At 55.4% G+C, this 18875-nt stretch overlaps 2 protein-coding genes across 4 annotated transcripts; both read left to right on the forward strand.

Moving 5' to 3' along the window:
* The first annotated feature begins 2 nt into the window (after positions 1-2).
* Positions 3-4300, forward strand: SDHAF2 (succinate dehydrogenase complex assembly factor 2). Its single transcript, XM_074998035.1, has 4 exons — positions 3-105; positions 406-629; positions 2522-2631; positions 4002-4300. Exons 1-4 carry the CDS (start codon positions 85-87, stop codon positions 4130-4132), a joined length of 486 nt encoding a protein of 161 aa, XP_074854136.1. The 5' UTR covers positions 3-84; the 3' UTR covers positions 4133-4300.
* Positions 4301-5559: 1259 nt separating this feature from the next.
* SAXO4 (stabilizer of axonemal microtubules 4) lies at positions 5560-18875 on the forward strand. Of its 3 annotated transcripts, none has more exons than XM_074998037.1 (14): positions 5560-5571; positions 10192-10340; positions 11019-11136; positions 11808-11961; positions 13679-13807; positions 14263-14326; positions 16097-16200; positions 16659-16718; positions 17052-17138; positions 17326-17457; positions 17545-17639; positions 17927-18091; positions 18174-18261; positions 18709-18875. In XM_074998037.1, the coding sequence occupies exons 2-13, from the start codon at positions 10235-10237 to the stop codon at positions 18259-18261; spliced, it is 1302 nt and encodes a 433-aa protein (XP_074854138.1). In that variant the 5' UTR covers positions 5560-5571; positions 10192-10234; the 3' UTR covers positions 18709-18875. The 3 variants fall into 3 exon arrangements, with proteins under 3 accessions (XP_074854138.1, XP_074854139.1, XP_074854137.1); XM_074998038.1 differs by lacking the exon at positions 5560-5571 and adding an exon at positions 6747-6794 and having other exon boundaries at positions 16662-16718; XM_074998036.1 differs by lacking the exon at positions 5560-5571 and adding an exon at positions 6750-6794.

The raw sequence follows: 18875 nt of genomic DNA on the forward strand, positions 1-18875 counted from the left end.
GCCGCAGGACACGCCTCTTCCGGCCCGCCCTCCCGCCGGGACCGGAGGTAGCGACCATAGAGCGGCGGGCCGCTGGGCGGTGCGATGGCGGCGGCGGGGCGTCGGGTGAGCGGCCAGGCGTCGCCAGGTGTCCGGGCTGGGGGGCAGAGGTGGGGAGCGGGGGCGCCGGGTGTGCGGGCTGGGGGGCAGAGGGGGGGAGCGGGGGCGCCGGGTGTGCGGGCTGGGGGGCAGAGGGGGGGAGCGGGGGCGCCGGGTGTCCGGGGTCGGGGGCAGAGGGGGGGAGCGGGGGCTCCGGGTGTCTGGGCTGAGGGGCAGGTGCCTGGTTTGGAGGGAGCGGGTGTGGGGTTGCCAGGTGCCTGGGCTGGGGGGTCCTGCCTGCCCCTGATGTGCCCCTTCTTTTGCCAGCTCCTGGCTCTGTCCTGGCGAGCTCTCTGTGTCCCCCGCTTGAGCTCAGTCCCTGCCCAGCGCAGCTACCGTGGGGACTCCCCAGATGACTCCCAGAAGGACCTGCTGGAGATCCCCTTGCCCCCCTGGCAAGAGCGCCCCAGTGAGCCCCTGCCAGACAAGCGTGCCCGGCTCCTCTATGAGAGCAGGAAGCGAGGCATGCTGGAGAACTGCCTGCTCCTCAGGTAGGTGGGGGATGCGTTACACTATTACTTGGGTTCACCACACTCCCTAGCTAGATTTGCATTCTGCCCCCTACTTGGGGGAAGGGGGCCATGAAAGTGTGCAGCTCCCCGGCAGCTTTCCTGGCCCTCCTTGCCTCTGCCGGGCTCCCCATTCCCTCACGACAGGGAATCAAGGTTTCTTTTGGTTCTTTTTGGAGTCACGTGGTATTCAGTGTATGCAGTCAAATTACTACGAGAATAAGACTATAAGATGATTCAAGAAGAGCTAGCACAGAGGTTAGGTCAGGGATCAGCAATCAAAAGATCAAGAAGAACCAATTTTTTTTTTAATTTAGTAAAAAACTTAATTCAAGATCCACAATGCATGTGAATATGAGACAGTCCTTAATAAATAATGTCAAACCATAGTTTTGTAACCCCTATTTCAAGAACAGTGCGCATGCACACTCCACAATGCACCTCACGTATTAAAGAGGGAGTTATCCAACATTTTGAGAGAGCATATCATTTGCTGTTTAGATATGAGTTGTTCATTGTTGGGTTTTTAGATGTCCACCAAAATATCACAAATAATCAGGAGGTTTTTGTTTTGGTTTTTGTTTTTTAACTTTGCGATTACAGCATCGGGAGCCACATGTGGCTCCAGAGAGACAGTGCAGACCCCTGGGCTAGGACCATCTATAGCTACTAGCCAGCATGGGTAATCATGGTGTCTCTAGCCTCTCTTTGTCAGAAACTGGGAATGGGTGACAGGGCATGGATCACTTGATAATTGTCTTTTGTTCATTCTCTCTGGGGCACCAGGCATTGGCCACTGTCAGAAGACAGGGCATTGAGCTAGATGTATTATAGGTCTGAGTTAGTATGGCCGTTTTTAGTGATCTGGAGATGGCAGTGAGGTGTGAGTCACAATTGTAAAGAAGACATGAAGTTACTGTGATTAGTCAAGTCACGGGGGGCTGAGTGACAGTTCTGCTACACCAAGCCCTGCCGATAGAATGGGCAGCCCAGTGGCAGGGCTTTATCAATGCTGATAAAGTACTCTAATTTCATCCTATAAATCAGTAGTGCAGTCTCACCTGGGTATGGTGTGCAGTTTTGTCACCTGTGTTCCTGATAAGCGGCTGCCCAAGAGCACAGTTTAGGAGAGGTTCACATGTGGCCCACCTCATCAGAAAAGCACCCACAGTTTAGTTTTTTTTGTGGTTTGTTTTTTTTTCCTACTGGTGGTGCACATTCACACACAATAAACTTATTCTGCAAGTGAATGAAAAAGATTAGAGGAAACCTTGGCTGTCACCCCATCTCCAAGAAAAAAAATTGCAGTAAAGAAGTGGTTGAGAATGATCAAGGGCCTGGAAAAACACTCCTACCAAGAGGGAAAGAAAAGATGGATACAGTCTGAGAAAGGAGACAAGTAAGAGAGGACGTAAGTTGATAAAACCAATACCTGCTCTAGAAAATCAAGGTTGGGAGCTTCTGTTCTCCCTGCCTCAGAACAAGCAAAGGAGCACAATCAATTAAGTGGAATGTGGGGAAGTTCAGAACCAATAAAAGTACCTAATTAGCCTGTGGATCTCCCTACCTCAAGAAGTTGGCAAGGCCAGGGTCATGGGAAGATTCTGACACAAGTGAACATTTCTGTGCATACCTACACTATCCAGAGGTATAATTAATGATAACAGATGTTGGCTGGGATATCAAACTTGGGTTACAGGGTCAAATTGATATTTAATGACTAGAGATTGACGAGCCCTGCTTGGGGGCAGATTATCCCATATCTGCCTGCTACTGGCACTGGCCAGTTTAATACAGGATGCTGGGCTGGATGGACTCTGCTGTGAGTCTGGCAGTTCCTATGTCTTTTGTGGCTTCTCTCTTGCCTTGTTTAGCCTCTTTGCAAAGGAGAATCTGAACAGCATGACCGAACGGCAGCTGAACCTCTATGACCGTCTGATCAATGAGCCCAGCAATGACTGGGATATTTACTACTGGGCAACAGGTACTGTTTGTGACAGGGCATTCTTCAGGGGAGGTGGCATGTCTCCAAGATCTACCGCAAGTCTGCTAAATCACCTTGGACAAGTCACTTCCGCTCCCCTTACCTCAGTTTCCCCATCTATAAAACAGGCGTGTGAAGACTTGTGGTATGTGTAGGTACCAATGACATAGGGAAGCACAGGACAGAGTAAGAGAGAATTTCTTATTACCGCTATATAAATCCTTGGTATAGCCACATCTTGAATACTGTGTACAGATGTGGTTGTCCCCTCTCAAAAAGGGTATATTGACATTGGAGAAGGTTCAGAAAAGGGCAATAAAAATGCTGAGGTGTTTGGAATGGATTGCATATGCAAGATTAGAAAGGCTGGAACTTTTTAGCTTAGAAAAAAGGTGGCTAAGGGGGATATGATAGATGTCTATAAAATGATGACTGGGATGGAAAAAGTGAACAAGGAAAAGTTATTTATTTATTCCCCTAACATAAGAAGTAGGAGTCACCCAATGAAATTAAGGGGGAGCAGGTTAAAAACTAACAAAAGAGAGTTTTTCTTCACGCAGCGCATGGTAGGCCTGTGGAACTCCTTGCCAAAGGATGTTCTGAAGACCAGGACTTCAACAGGGTTCAAAATGTAACAAGAGAAATTCATGGAGGTTAGGTCCATCAATGGCTATTAGCCAGGGTGGGTAGGAATGGTGTCTTAAGCATCTGTTTGTCATAGGCTGGAAATGGATGACAGGAGAGGGTTCACTTGATGATTACCTGTTCTGTTAACTCCCTCTGGGGCATCTGGCATTGGCCACTGTTGGAAGACAGGGTACTGGCCTAGGTAGACCTTTGGTCTGACCCAGTGTGGCTGTTCTTATACTGACCCGTGTAAAGCCTCCAAGTTAGGTGGTATTAACTGGTCCCTGGGCTGTGTCTCCTTTGATGAGATGGAGCAGGAAGCTTTCTGGGGTGATGAATGTGTCTCAGCTGATCTGGACTTCACACCCACTATGTGGAACAAAATGGCAACTATGGTGATTATTGCCCATAAAATGCCCCTGGTTCCCAGTCCTCCTCCTTCAAGGTACACGATGATCATAAGGCAGAGACAGGAGGGAATTCCCCTTACTGCAAGATTTTACTCTTTCTGTGTCCTACAGTACTTTGCTGCCATTTGAGAGGGTCTCGCTAGGTGGAGCAGTTAGCTGCCTTGACCTGCGTTCCACTGCTGCTTGGTGAAGCAAGCTTGAAAGGGGCACTACAATGTTAGAGGGGTATGAGACTGGGTTCTTTGGCTGTACCAAGCATAAAGATGTGCAGCTGGTGACTGAGAAATGAGGGTGGGGACACTGCATCTCATCCTGTTGTCTTTCTCCCTGAAGAAGCAAAGCCCACCCCGGAGGTGTTTGAGAATGATGTCATGGAGATGCTGAGAGAGTTTGCCAAGAACAAGAATAAGGAGCAGAGGCTGCGGCAGCCAGACCTGGAGTACCTCTTTGAGCCCCACTACTGAGGCGCCCCTGTCAACTCTGGGATCCTCTTTTCACCACTGGCAGCAGAGGCTGAGGTGCCTAGAGCTGTTTGGCAGCCTGCGGAGCTTCTGCCCTGGCTCCTGGAATCTGCCCCCAGGGGCTCTTCTCCCCAGAATTCCAAATCCCATTGATTAAAGTTGCAAACACTGTCCTTGACTGTAGGAGTTTATATATGGCTTTGTCCCACTGCTCTGTAAGTGTAGCAGTCCACCCCAGAAGTGGATGCATTTCGGTGGCAATGTATATATAGCTGCTCTGGCATCTTGGTGCGAGAGAAATAGAAGGTGATAGCCTTATGACGATGTGCTTTGACTCACTGTGACATTTCTCTTCTTGTTTGACTGCGCAGCCTTGCTGTTAACCATTCCTTGTAAATCCTTGTGGTCAGGACCTTCCGGTGGAGAAATTGGGTGTAAAGGGAGAAAATAGAGTATCCACCACTCACTCTTCTCCAGCCTCCCGATTAAAAGCACTTGCTTCAGGAGGGTGTCATGCTCTGAAATGACAGTAGCAGCTGATCCCACCGCAATGCCGTGTGAGCTTAGTGACTGAGTACATGCACAACCAACCCCAAAGGCTGAAAGGCGTTTGCTTAAGCTGGGCACACTCCAACCTTTTCCAGGAGTGTAGGTGTTTATTTTTTGCTGCAGAAGTTCCAAGGAGCCACAGTCATGAACCAGTCTCCCATGAAGCTAGGGGTTGTATGGGCATTTCCTGCCCCAAATTGCTTCCATCTAGAGAGATTGTCTCTTGGTCCCTCCTCTCCCATATTATGTCCCTAAGGCAACTTGCTGGTGTGGGAAAGATGCTAGGAGGGGTGTTGATGAGTTTAACTTGCAGCTGTCATCTGGAAAGGAGGTGGAGCCCACAGCATGACCTCAATACCAGCCTGATCTCAGCTGCTCCTTGGACCGCAGTCCCAGGACGCTCCTGGCCTGGCTGCCATCTCTCTCCTGTGTTTTCGGTAAGGCCCTGTTAACTCACGGTTTCAGGGACGTCATGGAAATTGTGAAATGAGCCCAGTGCTGTGTTTTTACCAGTAAGGAGGGAGGTGGCAGCAGGGATGGAATAACTCAGAGTAATGGGGTTTGGGCTGGGTGGGTTTCCCTATGTTCCACTGTACATCCAGCCCAGGCTGTAACTGTGGCTGCTGGCTTGCAGCAGAGAGGAGGGCAGTGACGGCCCCAGTTTGAAGCCCTGTCCCAACAGCAGGCTTAGGGGAGACCTGGCCATGTCTGCACCACGGAATTCAAACATTGGGGGTGATGCTGCCAGGATTTCAAACCAACTGCCCTGCAATTGATACACGGCCTTCATTGTTCCTTTCCTGTTCTCTTCTCCTGTCCTCCTTTCCTTTGAGCAGCCTCTGCAAGCGGGAAGTTAAGATTAAAGTGTTGGGGTTCAGAACCCTCAGGTGGTGGTGAGTTGCTGGCTGGCCTTACGTAACTGGACACTGAAGGTTTTTAGGTATCTTGTGGCTATGCAGAGAGAGAGTCCTATCTTCCCTGGAGAGTTGCAGAGGGGGTGGAAGACAGGACCTCTAGCTGATAGGGCAGGGGAGCAGAAACACCCCTAGCAACTGATCTGTTCCTTTGAAGCTCTCAGCAAAGGTTCCCAACTCAGCATCAGGGACACTCCTACCCTGCAGTGAGACTTTGCAGGAGTTGTACCAGGATAGAGGGAGGTTACACTCCGCTGCAGTACCAAGGAATGGCCTGTACAATGCTGCAGGGCTGGGCATTAAGGCTCCCCCGGGTATGCTAAGCAATGGCCCAAGCTGTGGGGTTGTCTCAGGCCAGCTCTGCCACCCCTTGCTCTCCACTTGGCGCTCCTTGCCCATTGCTTTATGTCTGCCTAATGCAATCTCCCCTTGCTTCAGCCCTGACCACTGGCTGTTCTTCCTGCCCTGCTGCCTCATAGTAGGGCTGGGTAGTGGGGGTATCGGATGCTTGGGTGATGTAGGCACCTGTGTAGTGCTCTCTGTGTGGCTCAGGGTCCATCAAGGCCAGATGCATCTGTCAGCTATGAGCAGAGAGCAGGGCTGGAAATCACTTGAGCCCCAGTCTGCTTTGCCAGTGTTTGTAAAGTGCTTTAAGATCCCCCTGCAGCCTGGGCCTCCTCTCCCTCCTGCTGGAGGCTGTCCTGTTTTCCCCAGCTGGTTGCTATGCACCAGTCGCCAGGATACGGGTTGTGACTGGGCTGCCCCGCACATTCCTGTGGTGAGCTCCTAACGCTGTCAGCACCTGCCAGGGGCTGGTCAGCGCCTCACTTGGGGCAGGTAAGGAGGAAGCACCCCCAGGAGGGCAGCGGGAAAAGGGCGTGGAGTGGGGAAGTTGCTCATGTGATCCCTGTGTCCCTACCCCTGCTCAGTGTGGCTCAGCCCTGCCCCAGAGGGATTGACCCTCAGAACAAAGGGGATGGCTGGCCCTCTGGCCTCTCCATGGAGCATGCCGACAGCTGGGAATAACCATGATGAGTTTGTACTACTCACCAAGACAAAAACCTCCTCCCACAGGGCTGTGAATAGCTGTCTACCACTGTTGGGCTACTCAGCCTGGAGACAAACTGGAACCAGTGGATTCTCTCCAGCCCAACTAGGGTCCTTGTTCCAGGCCATTGGACCTACTGATGAAAGAGCAGGAGGTGCTGGTTCAGCCACCTGTGCTGGAGCTGGGTGGGGTTTGATGTTGCGGCAGGTCTTACCTGTGCCAGGGCTCTCCTGGTTCACAGTCTGGCCTGTTGCTGAAGGGAAGAAATCCCAATCCAATGATATCCAACAACATGTAGATGGAGCCCCTTGGAAGGCACCTACCCCTGCCTGCAGCCAGCCTGGAATGATGGCTCTGACGAGCAGTAATGTCCCCGTTAGGCTACACCTGTTAACGCTGAAGCCTAACAGTCTCCATGTTGTCAATTCTTTCAATGTTGAACGAAGGAAATAAGAAGGGGGCGGGGTGGGAGATCAGTCAGGAAAATCATTTTGTTCTGTTCAGCTCACAGTTAGCACAAACGGGGCTATCAGTGCGGGTCCACAGCACGATGGTAACGCGAGAGTATCATAACCTCGTGTTGGAGGGCACCTCCTACCTGCATCACTACTGAAGGGGGCAGAGCTTGGGTTGCGGCAGAGCCCCCGGGAAAAGTGCCAACGCATCTCTTTCTGGGGCTGACCCCTGGTTCTCAGATCGGTACAAGTCCCTTAGGTCCCAGGCAGCAGCGGGAGAGCCAGGTGCACCTGCCAAGAGGTAGTTTTGAGGCACCTTCGTGGTGCTTCTAGAGTTGAAGAGGACAGCGCGTCAGCAGAGCACAGAAAGAGGCGGCTCAGAGTTTGCCACTTCTTTACGTGTGTGTTTGGGGGGACGGGGTGCATATGTCTTGCTTGCTGAGCCCCTAGTGATGTTACACATACACACATCTCATAGAACTGGAAGGGACCTTGGGATGTCATCGAATCTTGGTCCTGATGCTTCCTAGAATGTTCCTGGGATGGGTGGAAGACCTGCCTGCAAACTGCAGTCTGGGGGAGTTCTCCACTCTCTACAGACAGAGCCTCTTGCTAACCCCCAGCCTGCATGGGGGGAACCTGCCCCAGAGAAGCTGGGCTTGGGGAGCTACACCAACAAATGCAGGGGGTTCTGTGCTGGCGGGGGCATAGAGCAGAAGGGAAGAGAAGCTGGAGGAGCCTAAAGGTGGAGAAAAGGGATGGCAGAAGCCCCTGAAGGGCTGTCACCTAATAGCTCTCTGGGTGGCACTGTTAGGGCTTCTGAAAGTCGCAGACTCAGTGCCAGCTGGCAAAGGGTTTCCCCGTTCTCTAACAGGCCTGACAAATGTGCTGCGCCTGGCGCCCTGCTGTCACGGTTTTTATCCAGAAATGGTGGTGTTCAGGGTATGGAATGAAAGGTGGCATTTCGCTGGTCACAGGCACGACTGGGAAGGTCCACACTGTCACTGTGGCTTAACATCTGTAGCCAGGCAGTGCTGAGGCAGCATTCTGCCAGATGTACCTGTGGCATGAACGGGGGGCGGGGGGGATTGGAAGACAGTGGAGACCAGACTACAGGAGCTGTCCTGTCTGCGGGGCATGAAGCCAATGAATTTACAGGCATAAGGGGAAGGCAGAAGATCACATTGGTTATCCTTCAGTGAGGCAGCAAAACTGTCAGCCCTTTTGCCAGTAATGGAAGTTGGATCCTGGCCTGGTGGTCTGGTGATGTTAGAGGTTGCCTTAAATGGGGATTTCCACCTGGTAAAAGTTGTTTGACTCTTGGGAAGGATGTTACACCTTTTGCTTTACACCGTGGGTGTCCAACCTTTTGGCTTGCCTGAGCCACATTGAGTGAAGAGGAATTGTCTTGGGCCGCATATAAAATAGTTAATGTATATAAATCACATAATAATGTTAAAAGTTTTACGATCTTGTGGGGCCGCATTACTAGCTGTCAGGGCTGCATGCGGCCCGTGGGCCGCGGGTTGGACACGCCTGCTTTACAAGTAACCAGCTGTTCTTACTCCCTCTGCTCACTAGCTCTGAAATCTTAAACCTTTGTTACTACGTTCAGGTTGGCTGTTACTGCAACGAGATGCTGGTGCTGTCTTGCCGTACTGGAGCCGAGCATCAATTGATTTACTGTACCAGTGATGGGCAACCTAGGCTAGTGAGTGGGCCGCACAAGCGGCTTTCCTTTATGTCAGTGGGCCACAAGATTCTCGTAACCATGGCAGGTTCCAGGGACAGGGCAGTTTTGCTAACTGCACTTGCCTACCTAGAATTTGCAGGGTGTGCGGATTCAATGGTAGCGATCATCATCAAGAACTGTGGGCTCAGCACCCATTGGTGTCTGATGCCTGTCTCGCTATTTCCTTCCCTGTCCACCGCAGAGCGGCTTAGTTTCTGTAGACTAGCTCTGCACCAATCTACTATATCATCTACCCATTCTCTGTGGGGTCTGCCTCTCCTATTCGAACTGTCCATTATAACAAATACCACAGTCTTGATTTTTTGTTCATTCTGCAAATATGTCCAAATAGTTGTAGCTTCCGTTTTACAATCTTCTGCAGCAGGTTCTCGTTTGGCTGTATCTTCCTATATAGTTCCTCACTGGTGACCTTCTGCATCCATCCTATTCTCAGAATCTTTCTATAACAACTCCTTTCAAACGGCGTCATTCTTCTCTTCAAATCTTTTATTGTCATCCATGTCTCACTTGTGCACAAAATGCAGCTGAATACACACGTTTTCAATGGTAGCAATGCTTTGATTGAATGCAGAGGGAGCACGCGGCTCTCCCAGTCAACGTTGTGTGCAATCAGCAAGGGCCTCATGTCACATGCCCTGGCTTTACGTGCATGGTGGCACTTTAGTAATACCGGTAGGAAAGAGCCTGTGTGGATAGAAACCAGCAGAATCTGGCAACCCTGCATGATAGGCAATGGTAAAATGTCTCGCAGGCCACACACAGAACCCCAATGGGCCAAACACAGGTTGCCTACCACTGCGCTGGACTGTTCCCTTGAGAATAGCAAAGGTAGTTACTGTGAGGGCCCAACATTGAGCTGGGCACTACAGAGGAATGCTTTTGCAGAGTTTGTGATGAACCAAGTGTTGCCCTTCAACACAAAACTGGGGCTGGCACAGCCCTGAGTAGGGTGCTTGAGCAGCTGAAGGGCTAGTAGTGTCAGGGAGCAGACATCAACTGCCATAAAAGGTCTCTCTCTCGCTGAGGCAGGAAGGTAATAAAATGACTCATGGCCCCAGGCACTCCAAGAAAGTTCCCCCTAGCCCTTGGGCTTAGCATGGCTCCCTGCCACCTCCAGGCCCTGTTGAGATCAGATGGAGTCAGAACCGAGATGCTTGTGCTCCTTCCCTGCCCCTGGCTCTGGGATCTGGACTTGAAGCTGGGTTTTGTCCCTGCCTTTTCTCTGACATCACAACGTCACTGGTATGACCTCACACTCCGTCACCAGGGAGATGCTAGAGGAGCAGCTGAGGCAGAGTGGGTGGGAAGCTGCTTGTCCCTGCCACATCCTTTTGTCTCTGTAGCTACCAGGCAGCTGATCACCCCGAGATCCAGCCTCCCTCCGCCATGGGGCGTTTCCCACTAGGTGGCGTCTCACCCTATGTGAGGACGAGCTCTGGTGGGAGCATGGACCCTCTGAAGTTCTACGCCACCAGCTACAGCACAGCTTACGGTAAGGGTCCCTGGGAAGTGGTGCTTGATGTGGCACATGTGGCCATGAAGGATCAGGAAGGGATAGAAGTCCATGCTAGGCCTGGAGCCGGCACCCAGTGGGCCGTGTGAAAGGCTCTCCCTGCTTCCCTGTGTGCTGGCCATCACTCCCCTGGAGTCACCAACCCACTGGTACCAGGGAACCAGTGGGCAGCGCTTCCCTCCCATGGTGCACCACTTACAGCACACTGACAGCCTCATTGTCCCAGCAGGGCCAAAGCCCAGAGCAGCGTCCCTAGCAAGGTCCCTGTGTCCTCTGCCAGGTCCCAGCACTAACTCTGTCAGGACTGAATCTCCATCACAGCTCCACAGTGCTTAGCCCTGGCCCCAGGCTTCATCCACAGCCAGGTATTCTTGTACTGTCTACCTGCTCTCTCCAGCACCCTCTGTTGGGCAGAGCCTGTATAACTGTATGAGTCTGATCTAAAAGACCTGCTGCTTCAGCCCAGTCTCCTGGGGTTAATCCCTAAGGCCTACTGCCTAGGGGCCACTGAAGGTTGGATCTTAGGGATCGTCCTTTCAAAGGCTCTGACTGCATTAAGGGCTCCGGAGCATCTCCTACCCTGAGCAAGTGCCCCTCTCTCCACCCCTCCCTTTTGCCTGCATGGCTGATATCTGCCATTCCCCGGCTCTTCGGCAGGGCAGGAGAGGTTCCATCCTTCCGTCGGCCACCACTCTGGAGCCGGGTACAAATCCAATTACCGGCCTGTCGTCTCTTACAAAGCCAGCCTGGATCAAGTGGACAATCCAGCGATGGGGTAGGCTGTCCATGTGCACCTGGACGAGATGAGTGGGGTCGGGGTACAGCTGGGTTTGTGTGATGGGTGTGGACCACCCCATGGACAACAGACCTCCCCCCCACCATGGTGTTTTCATCCCCACAGGACAGCCCTAGAGTGTACCCCAGGTCGGATGGTCTCTCTCGGTGTTCCCTGTAAGCTGGGCACTTGGGTGGCTGCCTAGGAGAGAGTCTGGTGCTGTCCAGCTAATTGGCAGGGTACCCCCAGTGCCCACAGCCAGCAGCATGTTTTTCTATGGGTGGTACACAGCTGCACATGCCTCAGTGCACATAATAAAATTTATTCTGCCCATGGATGGAAAAAATAAGAGGGAACATTGGTCTTCCTTGTTGCTTTCTTCCCTTCACCCCTTGGGGAGGACAGCAAGGCAGTGCAGAGCTGGGATCACTTTTGGGAAAAGGGCTCTCCTGCTCAGTGCAGCAGTGTGGCCTAGTGGATGGAGCACTTGGCTGACCTTTGGGGGTTGTCTTACCAGCTCTGCTGCTGGACATCCTGGGCATATCACTTTCCATGCCTCAGTTTCCCCAGTGGTAATGACTCTGATCTCCTTTCTAGAGTGCTGTGAGTTGTACAGAAGACCTAGTTACTGTTATCATTATCCCACACTCACGATCTTCCTCCTGCTCCAGGCAGCTCCTCCAAGATAACTACGATACAGTGACCACCAAGCACTTCCGGCCCCTCCAGCTGCCTGATGGCAAATACCCCCTGCCCTGGAGCGTCTACCAGCCCGGGAGTGGGTTTGTTCGAGATAAGCCCATTTCCTGCCCCACCACCAAAACTGTAAGTGTCCAGGGAGCCCCAGGCTCTGGGCATGGCACCTGCCATTGATTTACCACAGGGAATGCAGCCAGTGACATTGTGGCTAGAGGCTTGTGCAGATGGGACTCTCCATCCTAGAGCTTGTGCTAGATTGTAGGGCGGGCGGCAGGGAGGGCTTTAACCCTTTAATAACGACACGCAGTGTGACCCTTTTTCTTTGTTAACTAGGTGCAGCAAGGAAAATGGGACTTGCAAAGCTAGCAGTAGTTGTGGTATCCATCGATAGCCTCTTGTCTTACAGCATATGGTCTTTGGGACAGAACCCACCCTGGTTGTGTCACCATACAGTGTCGAGCACCTTTGGTAGGGTGCACACCCGTCCTGTATTAGGCAGGACGGTCTCATATTTGGGACACCAAAAAGATGTGCCTACTTATTTTTTAAAAGGGGCGAATTGTCCCGTATTTGGGCCCTCCCCCGCTGACCTTTTCCACCAGCAGCTGCACAGGTATAGCTGCTGGTGGGAGTCACTTCCCCAAGCCTGGGGGAAGCATGGTTGATGCTGCGTCCCTGCTGCTTCCCTGAGGCTTGGGAAGCACCAGCGGCTGCTGCTTTCCCAGGCTCCTGGCTCCCTGGGGCTTGGTGGAGCTGCCCTTCCACCCCCCGTATCTGCCTGGCCCATATATGGGACAGGGAGATATAGTCGCCCTAACCTTTGGGTATGTCTACACTGCATACAAAGTGCAGGTTCTGACTCTGGTTTGAGCCTGAGTCCCCCGTCCAGCCACACTCTTGGAGTTGGAGTTGGGACCACACCCTGGCATTTTGCAGCATGGACATAACTGGAGCCACAGCTCCGAGTCAGCAGGTCTGTGTAGTGGAGCCTGGAGACAACCGTGAGGCCCTGGTCTGGCAACTGCAAGCCCAAGTTTACAAGGCAGGGTGGATGCTCAAGTGCAGGCTCAGTAACACAGCGGCCGCAAGCTCGGGCAGGTCCGGCAGACCCAGGTTTACCACGCACTGGAGAGCCCCAGTGGGGCCTGCCACGCAAACACTTTGGTTCTGTTCTCGGGGGGAATGTTAATACCATGACGGCTTTGGCAGGCTTCCGTGGGCCTGTCTGCTGCAGTCTGTCTCCTGAGCGCAGCTGCCGTTGCGGGCCGAGTCCTGTTGGCATGATGTGACCTCAGGTGCGGTTACCCGGTGACTGCTTCATGGCCTGTGTGAAATGAGGATGTTGCGGGGAGGTCTCAGGCTGGACTGGTGCCCTGATACATACAGGGCTAGCCCAGCTGGGGTGGGTCAGCAACTTCAGCAGAGAGACCAAAGACAGAATGGGCACAGAGCTGCCCTGTTCTCTTTCCCTTCGAGCGGGCAGCAGTGGGGGAGCAGCGGCAGGTGTGGGGGGCTTGCCCTGAGGCTGGGGCAGCCAGAGGCAGTCAGCCCATGGGAGCCCTGATTTAACGCGTTTGGGACCTGTGCGTGGACAATGGTCCACCCCTCCTTGCCAAGCCCATGCTGAAACCCCCAGGCCACAAGCCCCGCAGCTGGGACGCTCCCCATCTCTTCGTGCAGCAGAGGCCCATACAAACCATTCCTTTGCTCCAGACTCAGCTCTCACCCACCACCTGTGGGGCTGCAGAGGTTCAGCAGTGCCCCTTGCAGCCTGGGCCTTCCTGGCTGCTTGGGGGCCAGTGGTTTGCTGCCCCCACACTCACCGGAGCGGCTCACTCTGCAGGTTAAGAAAGTCCACTTTGATACGCGGGAGCAGGGACCGGGAGCCATCACAGGGCTGGAGCCCAGACACCTCCCCGTCCTACACAAGCCCCAGGGGAAAGGCTCTGTCGATGGGGAGAACGCCAGACACGTGAGTGCAGTGGGCCTTGACCTACTCTCGGCACTGGAGCAAAAGAGAGGGAGCGGGGAGCTTTCTGTCCCTCATCCCGGACATGGCAGCCAAGCAAGGGGTCAGCCCTGATGTGCCTGGGGAGCTGGAGCGAAGGGGAGATCCTGGGGCAAAGTGATGGGGAACAGCTTGGCACCAGAATGGAGGGCGTGAAGCTGGGTGGGTAGGGGAGAGGTTTGGCAGGTCCTAACAGGGCAGGCGCCCAGCTGGGCGGGCAGGGGACGTGGGTGGTGGGGTCCTGACAGGGCAGGTGCCCAGCTGGGCAGGCAGGGGAGGTGGGGTCCTGGCAGGGTGTGTGAGCACTCTGGTTGGGCAGTTTCAATGCTTGGGAGATGGTTATGTGTCTCCTGGAAGGGCCAATGCAGAGCTTCTTCTCCACACCCCCAGGTTCACTCACTCTCTCCTGCTCTTTGCAGGGTCCCCTCTACATGTCCACAGAGTATAACTCCAAGTTCCGCTTCAACATTCCAGGACAGCCAGGTACAGCCTGCAGCGCCTCTCACCTGCCTCAGCCATGTCCTGGGGCCACCAGCCCAGCCCCTTCCATAGGCTCTCTCCTAGGAGCGACTCCTGTACCTCGGCTGCCTTCCAGTATCCCCCTGCGACCCCCCATATAAGCAGCCCTGAGACGAGCCAGGGCATGGAAAAGCACGCAGACCGCTCTCAGCCTGCCTGGGCCATGGGGCACTGTGCTGCTGAGGACCCCGTCTCTTCCTGAGGCCCCAACTGCTTGCAGCTCCCCTGGGACTTGGCTAAGAGGGGTCTTTTAATACCAGTCCTGGCCAGATTCCAGTGCAGGTCTTCTCTTCTGCCTCCCGAAATCCCCCAGCCATTTCACCTGGCTGCGCTTTTTGTTTTCCCTGCCTGTCCGAAGCTTGTTGTGTGGGGCCCCGTGAGCTGGGAAACACATTCCAGCCCAGAGGGGCTGCATCACGGTGGCGGGGGAGTGAGACACGGGCTTTCTGGAAACCCCTTTATGGTCTGTTGGATGGTAAGAGCTCTGTGCAAGCGGATGCGCTACCCCACCTTCACTGTCCTCTTGACCCCTGCCTGGGAGCACAGCCCCTGTCCCCCTAGCCTTAAGGGCTGGGATCTCCCAGCCCACAAACTCTCTCACCCTGGAGAAGCCAGGAACAGGGGTTACTGGAACCCCTCTCACGAGGGGCGCGCATGCCTTCCTGCTGGCTAGACCTGTCTGGGAATGGTAAGGGGAATCAATCTTTAATTCCAGGGTACCCAGGCCGGGGCGGGGTGTGGATTGCAGCATGGGGAGCCCTCTGAATTGTCCCCTGGGCACGAGCAGTTCTGGGGCTCCCCATTCTCGTCTCTGGTGCAGACCCTGCTGGCTGCACAACCTCACCCCGGCTTTGGTGTGTCTCTTGGTCCTTAGGATCACTCTCGCCTCCATGCAGATCTCTAGCCTCCTGCACCAGGCACCCTCACTGCCTCCCCGGACCAGCCTGGGGCCCTCCCTGGGATCTTACCTGCTCAGGGGCCATGCAAGATCTCTTCTTCTCTCTTACTGGGGCTGGTCTCCGGGTCATCAGGCCCAGTGTATCTCTGCCTACTGGCTTGGCTGGGGCTTGTTTCCTGGCTGGGGCACTCAGCTCCTGGGTGCACCTCAGTGTTCGTTCAGCCCTCAGCCCAGTGCAGCCTGAGGCAGTTGCATGCTGTGTTTGCCTGGGGATGGTGGGACACAGTGTTTCCCTCTCCCTCCACTGGCTAGAGCAGAGGTGGGCAGTCATTTCTGATGGGAGGCCACTCCAAGAGTTTGGAAAGCAGTCAAGGGCTGCGCTCTTCCATGCTATTAATGGAGGAGGTGCAGGGGCTGGGATGGAGGTTGGGAGCAGAAGGGAGTCATAAACCGGCCAGCGGGAGTGGAGGTGTTTTGCAAAGGGTCATGAGCAGCACGTGCTGCCTCCTGCTTCCCTCTGGGCATCTGGAGCAGAGAACTACAAGGGAGCAGGACCTCACTTAAAGCAACAGCTGGATGCTCTGTGCCTGAGGCAGTCTGTGGGCCTGATCCAGCCGCTTGGTGGGCTCGGTCTGGCCTGTGGGCTGTATTTTGCCTGCCCCTGGGCCAGGCCAAATGGAGGCTGCTGAGCCAGCTCCAGAGGCGTAGCAGCCGGTTTGAGAGCTGGAGGTTGAAAGCCTGAGGTGCTGTTGTGTGAATTTAACTTGGGTATGTTGGCTGCGCCCCCAGCTCAATGGAGTTATATTCATACGGGTGACTCCTCTCTCCCATGGCAGATTTCCTTCAGAGGAAGACCATTGGAGCGAAGGAGGAGACGGGGTTCACCGAGGGCACCCAGCAGAACCCCATTGTAGCCCTGCCCTCTCCCCCAGGAGAGCTGGTAGGTGCTGGGCCGTGGGTTGTTGCTCCTGTGTTCATCTCTGCGCTGAGCTGAATGGAGCGCCTGGGTGTGAACCAGCTGTTCATGTCCAGACTCACGCAGGGGCCTGTGCTGCGTGCCAGGTCCCCACCCCACTTCCCCTTCCCCCAGCTGTCTTACTCAGAGTCGTCTCTCAGCTGAGTGAGGCCGAAGGCTCCTGTGCCTCATCAGAGCTGGATCTAGCATCTCAACCACCTGTCCTCCCAACACATGCAGCTCAGCCCAGCCTCGTCCCTGGCCACCCAGAGCCCCCATGTCCTGGGCCGGCTCCATCCACGGTCTGATTCCTCACTGAGCTCTCCAGAGACTCCCTTAGAGCCTGGCAGGAGGGGCTGGCCAGGGCTGGCCCAGCCTGCTGGAGGAGCCCCTTGCTCACCCTGCCGGGGATGGGGCCTCACCACCCTGCATTTCCTTTACAGCAGAGCCAGCCCGGCCTCAGCATCACCAAGACGGACTATGTGCCCAGCGCTCTCCCCCATGTAAGAAGGGCCTGGGCATGGGTTGTGGGGGTGGCAAAGGGAAGGCTAAGGGGTGTGGGGGTGTCACTCAGACATGGGGGCAGGAAGGGCAGAGCGGCGGAGTCGGCAGAGCCAGGTGGGGAGGGCTGAGTTAGGGTCTTTTCTGGGCTCTAGCGCCAGGCTGGCGAAGCCATTTGGGCTGCCCTCTCCCAGTGCCCTGCATTAGGGGCCAGGCCCCTGGAGAGGCCGGGCTGTGGCACCCCCGCCCTGCTCCCTCTGTGTGCTTGGGATGGGCAGGGGGGAGGCTGCTTTGCCCCAGGCCGTGTCTCTCTGTCCCTGTCCCGCCCCCACCAGGGTGATGAGTTCCTGCCTGTGCTGGCGAAGGGCTCCGAGCGCGAGACGGGGTTCAGCCGGGACAAGAACTGCCGCCTCGGCGCCATGGTGAGAGACGCCACCCTGCCTCCGGCCTGCTGGCACCCCCATCCCGCCTCTCCTCCCCGTTTCCTTCCCTGCCCCCCACCATGCCACCTCCAGCCCTGCCTTCCACCTTCAGCTCTCCCCGCTGGGCCTGTAACCTGCAAGCCTCTCTGCCTCCCTGCTCCTTCACCCGGTCTCCTCCTGCCCCCAGGGCCCTCAGTGTGCAGCACCCCAGCCTGGGGCTGATGGCTCAGGGCCCCTGAGCCACGCTCAGTTCCGAGGGCTCCAGAGGGCCCCGCAGACCCACACCAATCTGCTGGGCCGGGAGTACGTGGGGAAGCAGGTGAGTATGAGCATGGCCTGTGCCCCCTGCCCAGCCTCCTGCACAGCCCCTCAGGCCTGGCCGCTCAGCCCTGGGTCCCTCCCCCAGGAACTCTCTGGATTCAGCATCAACAATCAGAAGTACGTGTCGCCCCCCTACAACCCGGACATGCCCAGCAAGTACCTGAGCAGCTACAACGCCAAGTGAGTCTGAAACATGCATCTGCCTGTTCCGGGGGAGTGCACCTTGCTCCTGCCTCCCCAGACCCTCCTGCCCTGGGGGGAGCTTTACGCTGCCTCTGGGGGGCAGGCTCCCCTCTTTTCGTCTGCATGGCCTGTGAGTCTCTTGGTCTGAGAGGAGGCTCCCTGCCTGGTGGGGCTGGAGGGTGGGGAGGATGGAAGGGAGCCCCCTGGCCTGTGGGCAGGGGGCTGTGCAGCTGAAGGGCCCAGCAGGTCGCAGGGCTCTGACTCTGTTTCCTCCCCTCTGGCAGGTTTTATGACAACACCCTCAAGGGGGTAGAGCGCGAAGGATGGACCCGTGGGGGAATCCAGCCCCAGCAGCCAGGCGGCTTCGCCACCAACAACCACGTCACTGAACTGGGCAGCCACCCCAATGCCACGGAGACCCTACGACAGGTCCATCCCCACGTCGGCAGGTGGGACTGGCTGCCTTCCATCCTCCCCCACTGCCTTCCTGCCCCTTCTTTCCTCTGTGACGCTCTCCCCCTCTGCTCCCAGGACGATCACCACGGTGGACCCCTTCTATCGGGACACCCCTCACAGCAGCCGCTTCTCTGCTCTCTACCAAACTGCTGGACCTGAGTAGGTAAGGGGCCTTGTGGGCTTGCTGAGCTCCTCCCAGGCTGTGGGGCTGGGATTGTGCTGCCATGAGCCCTGCAGGGGGGCACATGCCTCTTTGAGGCCTGGCCAGGGAGCTGTGAGTGCTCAGCCCTGGTTCTGGGGCCAGTGAGGCCAGGTGTCAGGATCTGCTGGGCCTGGAGCCTCCTTTCTGCTGCCCAGTGAGGACTTCCTCCAGGTACAGCTCATGGCATTTCCCTTCAGGGGATGGTGCAAGTGGAGTCCCAGACCCTAATGAAGAGCGGGGAGTGTGACAGCTTGTAGGCCAGGCTGCCAATCCTCATCCCTGTCATTTCCTAGCCTGGGGTAGGGATGGACACTCCAGGGGCCATTGCACCCTCTCCATTCCCTTCTGGGATCCCACCTCCCCACTAGGCTTCAATGACCACTTTGCCTTTTCTTTGCTTTCTTGCAGACCTGTGCCTTCACCTGGAGGGGCTGGTCTCCTGCAGCGAGGCAGGAGCTCCAGGGTTGGTCCCCTGTGGTGAGGCAGGGGCTCCAGGACTGGTCTTCTGCGGCAAGGCAGGGGCTTCAGCATCTCCCAAAGGGCTTTATTTTTCCAAGGATATAAAGAGAAATCAT

The sequence above is a fragment of the Carettochelys insculpta genome, chromosome 6, assembly GCF_033958435.1.
Source record: "Carettochelys insculpta isolate YL-2023 chromosome 6, ASM3395843v1, whole genome shotgun sequence".
Lineage (NCBI taxonomy): Eukaryota > Metazoa > Chordata > Testudines > Carettochelyidae > Carettochelys > Carettochelys insculpta.